This window comes from Panthera leo, chromosome E2 (assembly GCF_018350215.1).
Source record: "Panthera leo isolate Ple1 chromosome E2, P.leo_Ple1_pat1.1, whole genome shotgun sequence".
Lineage (NCBI taxonomy): Eukaryota > Metazoa > Chordata > Mammalia > Carnivora > Felidae > Panthera > Panthera leo.
Genome location: NC_056693.1, coordinates 11,641,473 through 11,659,267, shown reverse-complemented (window position 1 = coordinate 11,659,267; position 17,795 = coordinate 11,641,473). Strand labels below are relative to the sequence as shown.

General features: G+C 56.4%; 2 protein-coding genes across 6 annotated transcripts in view; both read left to right on the top strand.

Annotated features, from left to right (window-relative positions):
- CLPTM1 (CLPTM1 regulator of GABA type A receptor forward trafficking) overlaps positions 1-2,824 on the top strand; it is a 31,677-nt gene extending 28,853 nt beyond the window's left edge. The window contains exons 10-14 of the mRNA XM_042918823.1: positions 213-403; positions 652-747; positions 1,042-1,177; positions 1,771-1,938; positions 2,079-2,824. Of these exons, the coding sequence (XP_042774757.1) occupies positions 213-403; positions 652-747; positions 1,042-1,177; positions 1,771-1,938; positions 2,079-2,377 (890 nt within the window). The 3' untranslated portion in view covers positions 2,378-2,824. The remainder of the gene's footprint in view (positions 1-212; positions 404-651; positions 748-1,041; positions 1,178-1,770; positions 1,939-2,078) is intronic.
- Positions 2,825-7,874: 5,050 nt separating this feature from the next.
- RELB (RELB proto-oncogene, NF-kB subunit) overlaps positions 7,875-17,795 on the top strand; it is a 28,851-nt gene continuing 18,930 nt past the window's right edge. Inside the window, exons 1-4 of one of the 5 annotated variants that reach the window (XM_042918763.1) lie at positions 7,875-7,957; positions 8,867-8,914; positions 12,445-12,453; positions 14,225-14,571. In XM_042918763.1, coding sequence (XP_042774697.1) covers positions 7,903-7,957; positions 8,867-8,914; positions 12,445-12,453; positions 14,225-14,571 — 459 coding nt within the window. In that variant the 5' untranslated portion in view covers positions 7,875-7,902. Of the gene's footprint in view, positions 7,958-8,523; positions 8,676-8,866; positions 8,915-12,444; positions 12,454-14,206; positions 14,572-17,795 lie in introns of those variants that run through there. The other 4 variants (XM_042918762.1, XM_042918766.1, XM_042918765.1 and 1 more) reach the window with 4 other exon arrangements.

The window sequence follows — 17,795 nt, the reverse complement described above, 5'->3', positions numbered from 1 at the left end:
GTGGGGTTCCACTGTAAGGACCGCAGTCGTCCTGCCTGCCTGCCGCTCTGGCAAGAGACTCTTCACGGGAGCGGAGGGTAGTGCGCGCCGCTGCCCGTGACAGACCCAGCGCCGCTGTGGCGCGTTGGGGGTCTGAGGACGGAGCCTGAAGGAGCCGCAGGAGGGGCTCGGGGGCTCCGCACCCTCTCAGCTTCCCCCCGCCTCCCGTGCAGATATCCAGTTTTGGAACAGCCGGCAGTCTCTGGAGGGCCTGTCCGTGCGCTCCGTCTTCTTCGGCGTCTTCCAGTCTTTCGTGGTCCTTCTCTACATCCTGGACAACGAGACCAATTTCGTGGTCCAGGTCAGCGTCTTCATCGGGGTCCTCATCGACCTCTGGAAGATCACCAAGGTCATGGACGTCCGGGTAAGGCCGGGCCGCTGTGCTGTTCTGGGGGCCACCGGGACTTGGAATGGCGGTCGTCTGCGCCAGCCAGACCCTGGAGCTGGCCCCTGGGGGTTTCCCAGTGCCTGTTGCACTCCCAGGACCAAGGGGATTTTCACACCAGGGGATTTTTTGGGTCACACGTGGGACAGGGGAACTGGGAACAGTGAGGAAGGGTGGGGGTGGGAGCCAGCGTGGCAGCCGACCACGGCCTCCCTCCCCGTCTGCAGCTGGACCGGGAGCACAAGGTGGCAGGACTCTTCCCCCGCCCAACCTTCAAAGACAAGTCCACGTACATCGAGTCCTCTACCAAAGTGTATGATGATGTGAGTGTCCTCCACGGTGGGCCCCGGGGAGGGTCTCCAAGCACCCACATGCCCTTGGGGGGCCCAGGAGATGGGCAGTGGGTGGGGGGCTAGGGCATCTGCCCGCCCACTGGCGGGGCCCTTCTTTATGGCCCGCGTCACACCCTCCGGTGTTCGGCGCCTGCCCTGTATACTTCCTGTGCGGGTCCACGGTTCCCGGGGCCACCTGGAAATTCCCCTGGCCCGGCCTGCCGGACCGGGTGTGGGTGGGTGAGGGTGGGGAGCCGGGTGCCAGCCCTGCCCTGCGCCCCGCAGATGGCGTTCCGGTACCTGTCGTGGATCCTCTTTCCGCTCCTGGGCTGCTACGCGGTCTATAGCCTCCTGTACCTGGAGCACAAGGGCTGGTACTCCTGGGTGCTCAGCATGCTCTACGGCTTCCTGCTGACCTTCGGTGAGCCGGCCTCCCGGGGCACCCGCCGCAGACGCTCCCGGGCCCCACGCCGGGCCCTGCTGGCGCCCAGCGGTGGTCCAGGAGGCCCGGCCCTGCCCTCCTGATGCTCACGGCCCGGTGCGGGAGAGACTCCTCCCCAGACAGGGACAGCCCTGGGTGGGCAGGGGTGGCGCGTGAGGAGCCTTGAAGGGGGTGAGGGGAGCCTGGTCCAACGTGGGGGTCAACGAGGATTTTCCGGAGGCCACACACGGCATGTTTCTGTATGTCCTTGTCCTCAGGGGCCCCTTCAGAGTCAACAAGCAGGTGGGAGAGTTACAGCGGGTGCCACGAAGGGGTCGAAGTAAAGGGGTTTGGGGAAACCTCTCGGGGCATGATGTGTAAACTGAGGCCTGCAAGCTGCCCGGGGTGGGGCGAGGGAGCTGTGGTGAGATGTGCCTGGGCGCAGGAGTGGTGAGGGGCCGGCGGTGGGGGGGGGGGGGGGGGGGGGTGCTGGAGCGGAGTGCGGAGGGCGAGACCGGCAAGGCGGCCAGAGAGGTCGGGGGTCAGGACGCCCCTTCCTCTGCTCACGGGCGTCCCTTTCCCCGTCACTGCAGGCTTCATCACCATGACACCCCAGCTCTTCATCAACTACAAGCTCAAGTCTGTGGCCCACCTGCCCTGGCGCATGCTCACCTACAAGGCCCTCAACACCTTCATTGACGACCTGTTTGCCTTTGTCATCAAGATGCCCGTCATGTATCGGATCGGCTGCCTGCGGGACGGTGAGGTCCAGCGGGCGGGCGGGAGGGCCGGCGCGGGAGGCCGCCGCCAGACCCGGGCACAGGCAGGGCCCTGGTCTGAGGGGTGCCACGGCCGCCCCCTCACGCTGCCCCCCTCGCCCTGCCCCCCCCCCCCCCACCAGATGTGGTCTTCTTCATCTACCTCTACCAACGGTGGATCTACCGCGTCGACCCCACGCGGGTGAACGAGTTTGGCATGAGTGGCGAGGCCCCGACGGCAGCCGCCCCCGTGGCCGAGGCCCCGACAGCAGCAGGGGCCCTCCCACCCCCACCCGCCCCGGCCCCCGCCACAGCCACCGCCGCCGCCGCCAGGGAGGAGGCCTCCACGCCCCCGCCCGCCAAGCCCACCCAGGGGGCCAGCTCTGCCACCGAGCCCCAGGAAGCCCCTCCAAAGCCAGCAGAGGACAAGAAAAGGGATTAGCCGCCCCTGGTCCTCCTCTTCCGCTCCGGCTCCTGGTGACCACCACCCCCGCGGCCCCGGCCCCCTCGCCTCCCCTCCTTGTCGCCCTTTCCCTGGACAGATGGGGCCAGGGTGGCAGGAGGCCCCCGTGGGCCAGAGCCCAGCGTGTGTTGCGGGGGCCGGGGCAGGCCGGGGCACGTTGTTTGTGGAGGCGCCGTCTGTCCGTGTGTCCCTCTGTGTTTCTAGCCATCTCGCCCTGCCAGCCCAGCACCGTTGGGAATCATGGTGAAGCCGACGTGGCGCTGCCGAGGGGGGTGCCCAGGCGGGGGGGCGGCTGGGGCCCCTCTGCGGGATGCCTGCGGCCATCCATCATCTTGTCCCTTGTCCCCCCGCCATGCCCCTCCTTCCAGACCGCCACCCTTTAACACAGTCTGGATTTAATAAATTCATATGGGTGTTTAACTTAAACTCAGCCATCCCCCCTCGTGCCTGCCTTCCTCTGCCACCTCGGAGGGCAGCTTCGCCGGGGTGCGGGTGTCTCTCCTGGGTCTGCAAGGGAGACCTGCGGAGTGCAGCACGGAGTAGAGTGGGAGACGGTGACCCCCCGTGACCAGGCCCTTTCTCCCCCTTCTCCGCCTCCCGGCAGCCCTCCAGGGGCTTCCGTAACTGTCCCCATTTCACAGACGGGAAGCTGTTTGCTGTGACCTTACTGCACCTGCGTTCTTGCCCACGAGGCTGCATCTGGCTGTGCCCCCTCCTCCGATGCTCTCCTGGCCTCGTGCTGCCAGGCGGGGCAGCAGCACAGGCCCACCCCATGAGGCAACTCCCCATCAGGCTTCCTTGTTGAGTAGTCCCCGCACCCTAGACACACAGCCTCCCGTCTCTGGGCCTCTGAGCTCTCCCCGCCAGGGTCACGGTAGGGGTACGGGGGTGAGTCCTTACTCAGGGTGGTGTGCCTGGCTGTCGTGCTCTGTAGCTGTGGAGGCGACATCTGCCCCCAGGACCCAGCCAACACGTCTTCCCAGCTGTCTGGGCTGGGACTGTCGATCCACTGTATAGACATGGACCCTATACGTCTCTGGATGTCCCTTCCCTCCGAACTGTTGGGACCTCACATTTCCAGATTTACTGTTTTGGGGGGTGGCCGCATCAACACAGGGAGAGGACGCCCAGGGCCACACACAGGGCTCCAGTGCCGACCTCCTGCAGAGCCGGGCAGGGAATCCATGAGGTCCTGGGAAACGTTGGCACACGCAGGGCCCCGCACGTACACACGTGGGCAGCGGGCCCCTCCTCCCCTCAGGCAGCCCCACGGACCCACAACACTCCCTTCCCTGCCCTACAGCATCCCAGGGTTGCCAGTGCCCCGGGAGAAAGCCCGGACTCCTGCGGGGCTTCTGTCCCACGATTCTAGGAACCAAGGAGGCTCTCAGGCCCCCTGCACTCACTAGCCCCCCGCAGGCACACGCCCAAGCCTTTGGCCAGGCCCACCAGCCGTACCCCCCACACTCGGGAGTCCCACCTCTTCACTTCCGCCGAGACCGCCTGGTCCAAGCTGTTCCCCGTCTGTCCCTGCCCCTCCCGTCCACTCTCCACTCAGCAGCCAGAGGGTTTTCTAAGGCACAGACTTGACCCTGCCTGTCCCCTGTTCAGAACCTACTGTGGTTCCTAGTATGCTTGGGAGAAGAGTCCAGGCCCCTAATAAACGAGACCTTGAGGGGATGGGAGGGACTTCACCCCCACAGCCTCGTCTCGCTTTTTTTTTTTTTTTTTTTTTTTTTTAACATTTTCAAGTAATCTCTATGCCCAATGTGCTTGAACTCACAACCCCGAGATCAAGAGCTGCACGCTCCAGCCACTGACGGAGCCAGCCAGGCGCCCCTCCTCACCCTTGCTTTAACTTGCCACGATCTCTTATCTTCTGGCTCTAGACCCTGCTCTTCCCTTCCCTGGGACGTGCCCTGAGGCACACAACTCATTGTCTTACCCTAGGCGTCCCCTACATCGCAGTTCCAGTATCTCTTCCTCCAGGAAGTCCTCCCTGACTACCTGATCTGGGACCCGCAGCTCCCTGATCTCTCACCTCAGCCCTGCCCACTATGAGTCATCCCCGTCTAGGGACAGGTTATTCTCCACTGGACTGAGCCTTGTGAGCACAGAGCCAGAGCTGTCTCGTCCCTGCTCTGTCCTCTGGGAATGTTGGCTGAGCACACGTTTGTACAGTCTCTCACGGACAGGTACACATCCAGGAGTGTGGACCTTGGCGGGGCCTGCGTTAACACACCGGTGGAGAGACTGACATGCAGTCAGTCCACAGATTTTTCCCCGAGCACCTCCCCTGCACCTTGCACTGAGCGGGGATGGGGTGGGGGTTCTGCTTACACAGCAGAGACCAAGATAGCCCCAAGCCTGCCCTCAGGGTGCTCAGAGCCCAGCAGAAGCCCCGAATGCTGGGGATTTCTGACCTGTGCTCTTGGTTATCCACCCAATTAAACAGTTATGAGGCCAGACGTTTGCAAGGGACGGTCGGGGGGAGGGGGGGGACCGACTGGGCTCCTGGTCCTATTCTAGGAGCCGCTATTAGATGTTCCTTATCAGGAGCCAAACTCTATAGCCTAAGGTTTGTATGCGGTTCGCTTCATCTGTTAAATTTAATGTTGCTCATCCCCATCGCCTTACAGGCCACATTTAACCCTTGCTTCCTCTACTCTAGCGGTCACCCCAGCCTCCTTGTTCCTTGAACATGCCATGCACGTGCCCACCTCAGGGTCTTTGCGCTTGCTGTTTCCTGCGTCTCGAACACTTCTCTAGGTAGCCACAAAGAGCCTTCACCGTTTCAACTCTGTTCAGACGTCATCTCAGACCTTCCCTGAACTTCCTAACCCAAACAGCACCCTCCAAACTCAATCTATACATCCTGCTTTACTCTGTAATGCTGCCTCGCCACCAGATACACGTTTGCTTATCTGCTTTATTTTTATTTTTTATTTTAGAGCGCGAGAGCATGAACAGGGGAGAGGGGTAGAGGGAGAGGAGAGAGAGAGAATGAGAATCTTTTTTTTTTTTTTAATTTTTTTTTTTTAACGTTTATTTATTTTTCAGACAGAGAGAGACACAGCATGAACGGGGGAGGGGCAGAGAGAGAGGGAAACACAGAATCGGAAGCAGGCTCCAGGCTCTGAGCCATCAGCCCAGAGCCCGACGCGGGGCTCGAACCCGCGGACCGCGAGATTGTGACTTGAGCCGAAGTCGGACGCTTAACCGACTGAGCCACCCAGGCGCCCCGAGAATGAGAATCTTTTAAAAAAAATTTTTTTTTAATGTTTATTTTTGACAGAGAGAGAGACAGAGCATGAGCGGGGGAGGGGCAGAGAGAGGGAGACACAGAATCTGAAGCAGGCTCCAAGCTGTCAGCACAGCCCGACGCGGGGCTCGAACTCACAGAGCGCAAGATCATGACCTGAGCCGAAGTCGGACGCTCAACCGACTGAGCCACCCAGGCACCCCGAGAGAGAATAAGAATCTTAAGCAGGCTCTGCCTGACACAGGGCTCGATCCCAGGCCCTTGGGATCATAACCTGAGCCAAAATCAAGAGTCAGCTGCTGAACTGACTGAGCCCCCCCAGGTGCCCTGCTTATCTATTTTTCCATCTGTCCTCCCCCACCTTCGGTTTCAGTTCCATGGTGACAGGGGTTTTATTTGTCATCTTTCTCACTCTGTCCTCAGCTGTTGGGACAGTGCCTAGCACATATAGAGCTATAGTGTCAACTATTTTTAGTATCTTATTAATCCTGACAACCATCCTATTATAAGACCCATTTTACAGATGGGGAAACCAAGGCTGAGAGACGAAGTCAGTTGCCTGAGGCCACACAGCTGGTAAGTGGGAGACCTACGATTTGAACCCCAACAGCCTGATTCTGGACCCTCGAATCATAACCTCTCTTGCAATGCTCTTGTCAAATGCAGGCTACAGCCTCCAGGCGAAAACCAGCTTTTTCCAGTTTTTGCGTGATTTTTACATTTTTGAGTGGTTGGAAGAAAAAAATCTCAAAAATATTTCGTTTCACATGAAAGTTCTACAAAGCCCAAGTTTCAACGCCCATAAAATAATGTTTTATTGGGACATGGCCGTGCTCATTGTTTCTGTGCTGTCTTTGGCTGCTTTTTTGTGGAAAAGGTTTGCTTGATATTTTGCTCCAGGGCAACACTTGGGCTTCAGCTATCTGCATCACCTGAAGGCCCGAGGGCCACACTTTGAGACTGCTGCTGTACCCTATTCTGCTCTCCACGAGGAGGCACCGGGCCTGGCAGGGTGAGTGCTGTGACCCGGTGCCCGGTGCAGGCCCTGGCACACAGCAGGTTCTCAGTAAGTGTATGTCAAATGAATCAATGAGTCCGCATGGGTCACGGAGAGAAGGAGTGAAAATTTGACACGAGTGGGCACAGGATGCTAAACCCTGGCAAATTAGGACCTAATGGTCAACCGGTCATTCTCAGGGACAAACAGGGAAGGCCTAGGAATGTGACCTAACCAAATAGCTGCCCCTCTTTGAGCCTCAGGCTCCTGCTCTGCAATAATGGTAATTTGATCACATGCCTCTGAGGCTGGTGCAAGCTGTGAGATATAAGGCCCCAGGTAAGCCCTTTGCTCAGGGGTCAGCTTAACATGTACACTGGGGGCTCGGCGGTCACCATGCCCACAATGAGTTGCTGAGCCCTGGAGGTAAAAGTGTTCTGGGCCATTGGGAAACTTGAAGGGGTAATGGGGGAAGAATAAAACATCCATCCGTGCACTAAACATTTAATGGACACCCACTGTGTTCCAAGGGATGTTCTAGGCGCTAGGGTTAGAGCAAGGAACAAGACAGACAAATCCTAAAACTGGCATTCTAGCTTTAAACGTTTAAGTACCTTCAGTCCCAGTTTACCCTTGAAGAAACTGAGGCATAGAGAGGCTGCGGAGGTTTTCGTAAAGATCATTATTCCCAATGGCAGCTGGAGCCCTGGCAACCTCCCGATCCCGAAGCTTCCCTTACAGAGAAACAGCAGTTTCAGCTCCCGCTTGCAGACCTGGGGGGCGGGCCTCAGTTTCCCAACTTGCTCCCGGGGTAGGACGTGAGTGGCCCTAAACAAGCCTCAGTTGTCTCCCCCCTGAGCACTGGGCAGCGGCGCTCGCCCAGCCCCTCCTGTGCGCCCAGCCTCCTCTTCCCGGCCGGCCCCGCCCCCGCGACCACGTGACGCGTGGGGGTTTTCCCGTTCCCCTAGCGTGACGTCACGATGGGGTGCAGGCCAATGGGCGCGCAGGCCGGCGGCGCCGGGGAATTCCGCCGCCCCGCCCCCGCCCGCCGCCCGCCCGGCCCGGCCCGGCGCCCCCCGCAGCCCCGGGCGCCGCGCGTCCAGCCCGGCCTGTGGCCCCAGCCCCTGCGCCGCTCGCCCGACCCGCGATCGTCCTCCGGACCGTGCCTTCTGGCCGCCCGGCCTGCCCGCGTGTGTGTTTTGATCTGGGCCGGCCTCCGGGCCGTCCGTCCCCACTGGTCGGGCCATGCCGAGTCGCCGCGTCGCCAGACCGTCCGCTGCGCCGGAGCTGGGGGCCTTGGGTAAGCGGGACCGGGGTTCAGGAGAGGAGTCTGGGGCGGGACTGGAGATGCAGGGGTTCTGGAGGGTCCTGGAGTAGTCTGGGGGTTCCTACGGGACTCTAAAACGTTTGGGGGGGCGAGGTTGAGGGTTCCGGGGACACTGTATTAGAGGGAAGGAAGGAGACAGAGGATAGTGACGGGGTCCAGCCCAAGGTAAGAGGGAGGCGTCCCACTACAGAGTGAGAAGGGGGCGGGGCCTGACCCTGAGGCAGAGGAGGAGGCGGGGCCCGACTCGGAGAAGGCGGGGCGGGAGCTGCTCCTGCGGAGTGGGGGCGTGGACAGATTCACCGAGAGCGAAAATGAGGGTCCTCGCTCACCGAAGGGGGCGGAGCCTGACTCTGAGAGCAAAGAGGGGGCGGAGCTTAACTCTAAGAAGGAAGCGGCGTCGTACTCAGAGTAAGGGGGCGGGGCCTGACTCTGCCAGGGAAAAGGGGGTGGGCCTGTTCCGAAAAAAGAGGGGCGGGGCCTGCCTCGGAGAAGAAAGGGGGGTGGGGCCTGCCTCTGGAGAGAAGTGGCAGGGTCTGAGAGGGAGAAGGGGACTGGGGACTTCACTGAAAAAGTGAAGGGGGAGGGTTGATCCTGAGAGCGAGGACGGAGTGGGGGCTTTCCTAACTGAGGTTAAGGGCTCTTCCAGGCCCTTGAGAAAGAGAAGGAGCCGGCCTGAATGTGATGGAGGGTGGTGAGAATGACAGACACTGGGGAACGGGTCCAGAAGTTGGAGAAGGAAGGCCAGACCCTGCACGCAATAAGGCAGAAGGGGCGTGATCCAAAGGGGCGGGGCCAAGAGAGGAACGGGGTGGGGCCTGGGAGATTCTCCGGTCCCCCCGCAGCCGCCGCGTTACCTCCTGAGACATGCCTCCCTCCCTGCAGGGTCCGCTGACCTCTCCTCGCTCTCGCTCGCCGTTTCCAGGACCACGGGTGAGCAGCCCTCCACAGTTCCGGCCCACCTGCGCCCTCAGGACGGGGGAGGGGGGCGTCCTGTGGAGGCGGCACTGGGCACGCCTCTTGTCTGGGGTTTGGCCCAGGTCCACCTCAGCTTTCCTCTGACCACCTGTATTCATCCCCGCCGGTTGAGATGGGGGCCCCAGATGCCCCTACCTCCCGGGTGATTAGGAGCTGGACAGGTAAAACTAACCACCTATTCACCCTCTAAGAGGAGTCCTCTTTAGAGATTTACCGTGACAGTGCAGAGGGTAATAATTACACACTGGTGCCACCCATCACCTCCTCCCTGTGTGAGTGCCTGCAGATCGCCACTTCCCCTCTCTGGGCCTCAGCTTGCCTCATCTGTAAGATGGACATAATATCAGGGCCTCCGTTCTGGTGGCAGGGATTGAGAGGGTTCAATGAGCTGATACAGGCAGATCTGCAAAGCAGTGTCTGGCACACAGTAAAGTCCCCGTAAGTGTTCATTGTTAATGGCTTTTACTGTTGTTGCTGCTGCTGCTGTCGTTGTTACAGAGCCTGTAACCATGGTTCTTAAACCTTCGTGTTCATCAGAGTCATTCAGGGAGCTTGTTAAAACAGATTGTGGGGCCCTACCTCTAGAGTTTCTGATTCAGTAGGTCTAGGAGCGGCCCTGAGAGTTTGCATTTCTAGCAAGTTCCCAAAAAGAAGCTGAGAACCACTAGTCTGTACGGCCCCTCAGCCAGTGCCATCCAAAATTCATTGCTGCCCAAGACAACGCAGAATCATAGCTAAATGACAACATCTTCTCTCCTAGAAATCTTCTGGGATTTCAAGGGCAGGGATTGAATCCTGTCAGCGTGAAAACTCAGTGGCCCTAGTGGGCTGGGGCTGGGCCTCTGTCTGGAGGTAGATCCTTGGGACCTGCAAAGCGCTGGCCTGGCTGTGGAGGAGGCTCAGCGGGTTCTCTAACAGGGCTGAGAGTTTGGACAACGGTGAAAGGTGGGGCATGGCATTGGGGACAGGTACTGCCCGAGCACTGGTTCCGGGCAGGAACCAGGCTGAGGTTTTTCTGGCGCAAGACCTAGATCTTTGGTTTCAATTGAGAGTAATTGGTGATGTCATCTCTTCGATAAATATTTACCGAGTGCCTGTTCTGTGGCTGGCCCTGTGCCGGGCAGTGCTGGGGACTCAGTAGTGACTGAGACAGCCCTGATTCTGCCCTCCTAGGTTCCCTCCCTAGATGTGGAGGCAGACACGTAGGCAATAAAGTAAATGCAGGATTATAAAATGTGATAAAGGCTCTGAAGAGGTCTCGGGGCCAGTGATATCTAACAGCAGGGTAAGAATGAGAGCCCTAAATGCCAGGACTGAGTGGGAGGGAAAATTTCCCTCATTCTGACGGGCTAGACACGTACTGGGTCCTGGGTATACAGTGCGATGGGGCAGACATGTTCCCTACTCCGAGGTGCTCACAGTCTGCAGGAGGAGATAGATGTGAGTCTCTTAATGCAAAGTCACGTCAAATCCTAATCGGTGTCATGAAAATGATAAAACAAAGGTACGTAACTGTCACAGACTGGAGCAAGGGACCAGGGGGCTTTCTTGGATAAAGTGGTCAGGGAAGACCCATCTAGTAAGCGACATTTGAGCAGGGACCTGAAGGAGGAGGAGGAGGAGGCCACGCAAAGAAACGGAGGAAGAGCATTCTGGCAGAGAGCAGGTTGTGCTAAGGCCCTGAGGCAGGAAAGACCTGGGGCCCATCCTGGCCGTCCCTGAATGGTTTGGCAGGTCTCTGTGGGAGGTTGAGGTGGGGTAGGGGGTTATTTGAATTGGGCCTTTAATAAGGAGAAGGTCCCAGCGTTTCCTGGCTGAAAGAGGATTTTAGATAATAATGCTATTAGCTAAGCCTTATGACACAGTGCTCAGACACCGTGCTGAGCAATTGACCTGTGTGATTCTGAATCCTCATGTTAACACCTGAGATAGGAGCTCAGACCTCATGTTTCAGAGAAAGACTCAGAGAGGTTGAGAGACTTTCCCAAGGCTGCACAGTCAGTGGGTGACAGATAGGATTCAAACCAACGTCTGGGTGACTCTACACCCCATGTTGTGAAAGCACATCTTCCAACCCTTTCATTTTGTATATAGACAGATGGACCGAAGCCTAGAAAGGGAGAGCGGGTTACCTAAGTCCATAAAATAATGTCTCCCAACACTTTATCCAAGAGCAGCCAGCATTTATGTCTTGCCTACAACTGTGACAGTTCTGAGTGCTTCCCACGTATTAGCTCATTTGATTTTCACAGCAGCCCAGCGAGGCATTATTATTGTGTCCATTTTACGGGTGAAGACACCAAGGCCCAAAGGGGTTAAGTAATGGGCTCAAGTCCCTACAGTTAGCAAGTTGCAGAGCCAAGATTTGAGCTGAGGCGGTCCAAAGTTCAGGCCACTGCCTCCTGGGCCTCAGTTTCCCCCTGCAGCCTGGGAGCTCCTTGAGGGCCCCAAAGTCGAACTCATCTTGGGGTTCCCAGTCCGTCCAGCATAGATGCTTAAGAAAGTTGTTCCAAGTTGGAGGTTGGCCCTGCCAGTGATCTACAGCCCGTCCCTTCTTCTCTCCTAGCCTCAGTGTCCCCAGCTACCACGTGGCGGGGGGGAGGGGGGCCCCCCCTTGCTGACTTCAAAGATCACATGAGATAAGGGGAGCAGGTAAACTGCTTTCCGAGGAGCAAACTGCCAGGTGGCAGTGGCTGGCAGGAGCCACTCCCCGAGAGTGGAGGAGGAGGAGGAGGAGGAAAGGTCTGGCAGCGAGGCAGGCTGGCATCGATAAGCCTACGACCAGCAGCAGACCACTGCCCTCCCTCACAGTGTTGAGCCCAGGCTTGCTCACTCCGGCCTTCCCCTCATCCTGTCTATGGAATGATGGGAGGCGTGTTTCAATTCTCCATGGCCCCGTTCAGGACAGAGCCTCCCTGAGGAGGTGATAAAGGGCTTCCCCAGCATTGATGTTTCTCCCCACTCAGGGGGCGAATCTGGGATGGTGGGTGGGCCTTGCCGAGGGACTGGGCCGGGGTGCAGGGCAGGTGGGTGCCTGGAGGTGAAGGACCGACTTCCTTGGATCTTCAGATACTAGCTAGTATAGAGCCTTGGGGTTCTGTGGTGGGCTTTAGGGAGGGACCCCCCCCCCCACATTCAATTTAGAATCTTGGATGTTGAATTTTTTCCCAGTGATAAGATCTTCGGCTTCCTTCCCGATGATGCTTTATAATTCCCGGTTTTTAGAAGGCACTTGAGGGTACCCTGACCCTGGGGCTCCAATATTGGGAGCTGAGCCGGGGGGGGGGGCGGGTAGCCCAAGAGGATAAGACAGGGGCTGGGGTTTGGTACCCCAGGGAGTCGGAGCCCAGTTTCCCGGGATGGAGGAAGGGGGAAAGGGAGGGGTTCCGTGAGGGGAGGGGGTTGGGGAATCTGTCTTAAAAGATGAAAGTCTTGAGCACTTTCTGGACCTCACCTTTCTCTTTCTCTTTCTCTTCCTTCCACAGATGAATTGGGTGAGTATCACAGGGCAGGTCTGGGGGGAGGCTGAGGAGTCCCAAGTTCTCACAGTGGGGGATCTTGGCCTCCCTCGCTGTTGGGCAGGGGGAGGGTCACAGCGTGACTTCTCAGACTGCCAGGGGATTTTAACGGTCACGTTCCCAAGGTATTAGCAGTACCTTGGTATTAGGAGTCATTAGAAATGACTCCGCACGCCAGCTGCCTTTCGTGTCACCATCACCGTGACCGTTGTTAATTCTTTCGGTGAGTTGTTTCAAGCACCCGTCATGTGCCAGGCACTGTTCTAGGCCCCGGGGATTCACCCACAAACCAAACAAGGTCCCCACCCTCCTGGAGCTGACACTCTAGTGGAGGAGACAGTAGGAAAAGGAATAAATGAGCAAGATAATGTCAGATTGGGCTAAGGGCTGTGAAGGAAATAACACAAAGAAAAACAGATGGCCTGGGAAGACACACATTAGAGTGGCCTTTCTGAAGGCGTGACATTTGTGACCAGAAGGATGAGAAACCAGTGTGGGCTGGATGGAATAGGCAGATGGGGAGCAAGCACAACCCCCCCCCCCCCCCCCCGCCAGAGAGGGCCAGTTTTGCTGGGAGCAAGAGAAAAGAGCTAGGTGACAGGGAGGTGGTGGGAGACCCAGGACCACAGGGACCCGTCCATGCAAGGCTCTGTGGCAGGGATCCGGAGGGGTCCGGGGTGTGGGTTTTGTTTTTGTTTTTGTTTTTTGTTTTTTGTTTTCTGAGATGAATAGAGTTGGGGGGGGGGCTATATGGGGAAGACATTGACTTCGACTATAAGGGAGATGGGCGCCACGGGAGGGGGGACAAGATCTGACATGAGATACCTCTGGCTGTGCGTGGGGGACAGGCTGAGGAGGTGAGCTGGCGGCGAACGGGAGCAGTGGTTCGAGGGGAGACCGTGAGGGCGGACCAGGATGGAGACAGGGGTGTGGGGAGAGGCGTAAATACGTGTTTGAGGCAAGAGGCAGAAGTTCAAGGACGGGACACTGCTGGGGGATCGTGAGCAACCCACAAAGAGGTGCATCCTTCCAGCTTGAGCCTTTGGACGATGGGGCTGTTCTCTGAGGCAGAACAGCTGTTATTCTTGCTGTTGTTAAACGGGGTGAGCTGGACGCAGGGACACCTGTTACCTGGCCCTACCTTTATCCAGGTGAGAGGTGATGGAGACTTGAATTCAGGTGCTATTAGGGAGGGGAGTGGATGTGAGCGTGCAGGAGGAGAGACGAGGCAGGTCCCCAGGTTTCTGGCTTCAAGAACTGGGGAGCTGTTTGCAAGAAGGAGGGATAGGGACTTTTTTTGTGTTTGGGGCCAAGCCCCCCTCTACCCCCCGCCCTCAGCCCACAAGAAATATGTTTTGTTTTTATTTTATTTTATTTTATTTTATTTTATTTTATTTTATTTTATTCTTAATGTTTCATTTGTTTTTGAGAGAGAGACAGAGTGTGAGCAGGGGAGGGGCAGAGAGAGCGGGAGGCACAGAATCTAAAGCAGGCTCCGGGCTCTGAGCTGTCAGCACAGAGCCCAGTCAGTCCCTCGAACTCGTGAACCGCGAGATCATGACCTGAGCCCCAGTCGGACACTCAACCGACTGAGCCACCCAGGCGCCCCAAGAAATATGTTTGTGAAGAAAGGAGTGGCTTAGGGAAGGCGGGGCGGCACAGGTCTCGGGGCGGGGGTGGGGAGGGAGGGTCACCGAGCCATTCCTTTTATAATCAGCGTCACCCCCAGTTTTTGCTTCTCCCGCAGAGATCATCGACGAGTACATCAAGGAGAATGGCTTTGGCCTGGAGGGGGCGCAGCCGGGCCCGGGCGAGGGACTGCCGCGCCTGGTGTCTCGCGGGGCCGCCTCCCTGAGCACCGTCACCCTGGGCCCCGCGGCGCCCCCGCCCCCCGCCACGCCGCCGCCCTGGGGCTGTCCCCTGGGCCGGATCCTGCCCCCGGCCCCGGGCCCCGGGCCGCGGCCGCACCTGGTCATCACGGAGCAGCCCAAACAGCGCGGCATGCGCTTCCGCTACGAGTGCGAGGGCCGCTCGGCCGGCAGCATCCTCGGGGAGAGCAGCACGGAGGCGAGCAAGACGCTGCCCGCCATCGAGGTGGGGCCCGGGGTGGGGTGTCGCGGTCCCCCGCCCCCGGGATTCGCGTGCGTGTAGTTAGCCTAGTTGACGGTCGTTATTATTATTGCTGTTGCTGTTGTTGGAGCGGATCATAGTTAATCGCCTGGCCCCAGATTCAAAAGGACATTCAAAGAAAGGCCTCCTTCCTGGCAGTTGGCAGTATTAATCGAAATTATCATTGCCGTGGAAGGACCGACGCGATCTCCCGGTCCACAAGGGAGGTCTTAATAATCGGAGTGGCCAAGTTTGAATGAATCCCCGTTCTGCCATTTACTAGCTGTGCAGCCTTGGGCTGCTTATTCAGTCCCTCTGTGCCTCAGTTTCCTTCTCCACAAAACGGGATAATAATAATACTAACCCACCTGCGGTTGTTGGGAGGCGGAAACGAGTTAATTTATACACGCCAAGGGCCTCCAGCACGGTATGTGCTCCGTAGAGATGAACCGCTGGCCTTACGGCGTTAACGATTATGACCATCCATCGTGACACATCGGCCTGGCCATTCCAGGCACTGATCATGTAGATATATGCCAGCCTCGGGGCAAAAAGAGGGATGTGCAAGGTTATCCCTTGCAGCCTTGCGTAAAGAATCAGAATGCAGCGTTCATCAGCATGGCACTGGTGAAATAATCCTGTGAACATCTACACATTGGAATCCTTCGCAGCCATGGCAAGTCTATGTGTGTGAATGTGTGTGCCGATAAATATAAACACGTGCAGTTAGGTAACACGGAAAAGAAAAAAATTTAAATGAAGCCCTCCCTTACTGTACTAATGTGAAACCATCGCCAAGATAGATTAATAAACCAAAAAAAAAAAAAAAGGCACAGAACCATTTGTAGGGGATTATGCTACCTTTTGTGTTAAAGAGAGGGAAAAATAAGATTCCACATTTGGGTTTGCTACACGCATCTTTATTTTGTTTTAAAGTTTTATTTATTTATTTATTTATTATTATTTATTATTATTATTTTTTTTTGAGAGCAAAAGGGTGCAAGTGAGCAAGGGGCAGAGAGAGAGGATAGAGAGAATCCCACAAGGGGCGGAGACGGGGAGAGAGAGAGAGAGAGAGAGAGAGAGAGAAGCGAGAGAGAGAGAGAGAGAGAGAGAGAGAAGCAGAGCTCACCGAAAGAGAGGGCTTGTGTTCACCGGAAGCGGGGCTCGAGCTCACTCAGTGTGGGGCTGGAACTCACCCCTTGCAGGGCTCCCATGCGTGAATCAAATCGTGAGATCATGTGACCTGAGCCCAGGTCTAATGCTTAACCCCCTGAGCTACCTGTTTCAAGATTTTTTTTTTTTTAATGTTTACTTATTCTCGGGGGAGAGACAGAGACAGAGTGTGAGTGGGGGAGGGTCAGAGAGAGAGGGAGACACAGAATCCGAAGCAGGCTCCAGGCTCCGAGCTGTCAGCCCAGAGCCGGATGCGGGGCTCGAACTCACAAACTGTGAGGTCATGACCTGAGCCAAAGTCAGACGCTTAACCGACTGAGCCCCCCGGGCGCCCCGGAGCTACCCGTTTCAAACCTGTTTAAAAGTGCCTCTGTTTTAAAGTTTTAAAGCACATGCCTCAAAACTTTCAAACATCAAAGATTTGTATTAACATGCGTGGATGGGGGATAATTTACCGTGCGGGTTCTCTCCTGGGGGGTATTGGGGTTGTTTGCCATCTCCTATTATAAGCAACGCTGTAGAGAATGACTCGGTTCGTCTGTTCTTTCCTTCATGTCGCTCCTGGAAGTGGACCTTGCTGGTTGGTCTAAGGTGATTTGGTAGGCAAATTGCCCTCCGTGAGGTTGTGCCCATGACCATTTCTCCCAACTGGCGTCGGAGAGGCATGGTTCCTTGCATCTCCCCGGTACAGAGCCCTCATGTGCTTCCGGATCTTTGTCGAAGTGTTTATTGAACCTGAGTTGTGGGTGAATCACTGCACCAGCCCCGGGTTGCACGGCCGCCAGCGCCCAGAGTCCTCCGAATTTCTCCCGACCAGGCAGCCAGAAGGGCCCCGTTAAATTGCACGTCTGCTCTTTGCCCTTGCTCACAACCCTTTCTTGGCTCCCCAGTGCCCCCAGGAGGAAGCCTAATCTCCTCCCTGAGCCTCTAAGGCTCTCACCCTCTGGCTCCTGCTGCCCATTCCCACCCAGCCCCTCCTCACTGGCCACCCTCCAGCCACTAGGACTTTGCCCATGCTGTTCCTCCCGCCTGGAGACCCATGAGGCCTTAGCCCACTTCTGCCCCAGGTCCAAACTCCTTCACACGAGGTCTCCTGCTTCCTTCCCTCCCCCTCTCCCATAAAGTACGGGAATTTATACTCATAGGTTTATTCAGGTGATTAACAGAGCAACCCTGTCCTTCCCCCACCCTGCAGGAAGCAGTCAACATAGTGGTTACAAATTCAGATTCTAGAGTCAGAAAGACGTGGGTTTGAATCTTACCAGCTGTGTGAATTGAGGTTAGTCCGGTGCTTCTGAATGGAGTTGGAGCTCCCCACCACTCACTCCCCTAGTGGAGGCTCCCTTTACTCAGCTAGGTAGTTGTTATTTGATTTGGTTCCAGACATTGTGGCCAAAAGCAGCATCCAGGGCGGAACATTCTGGTGGAAAGAACGGTTTACTTTGAAATGTACATTCCATCACCGGATTTTCAGGAATGGGGCAAGCACAGGGCATAGAGGGATATTTTTGTAACGCCTTATTTATCTTTAAAGATTTTGTCTATTTTTCCAATTGTCAGGGTATTTTTTTTTTCAACTTTATGTCTCAACTTTTTCTTTTGAAAAATTAAAAACCTACATACGATAGACAAGAACATTGCAGTGAACGTGACTTTTGCCTTATTTGCTTTATGTCTTTCTCTCCCTTTAGATAGACATTTGGAGAGGGAGATTTAAAAGTAAGTTGGAGATATACTCCACCCATAATGTTTCAGTGTATATCCCTCAAGCACAAGGATGTTTTCCTACAATGTAGTACCCATATAATCAGAATATCATCATCACGCTCTAGAAACTTAATTTTCCTCCAAGGGTATTATCTAATATTAAGTCCATATTCTAATTATCCCCTAAATGTTCTTTTTCTTTCTTTTTTCCTCCCTTTCTTTCTTTCTTTCTTTCTTTCTTTCTTTCTTTCTTTCTTTTATGAGAGAGACCTGATGTGGGGCTCGAACCCACGAACCATGAGATCATGACCTGAGTTGAAGTTGGA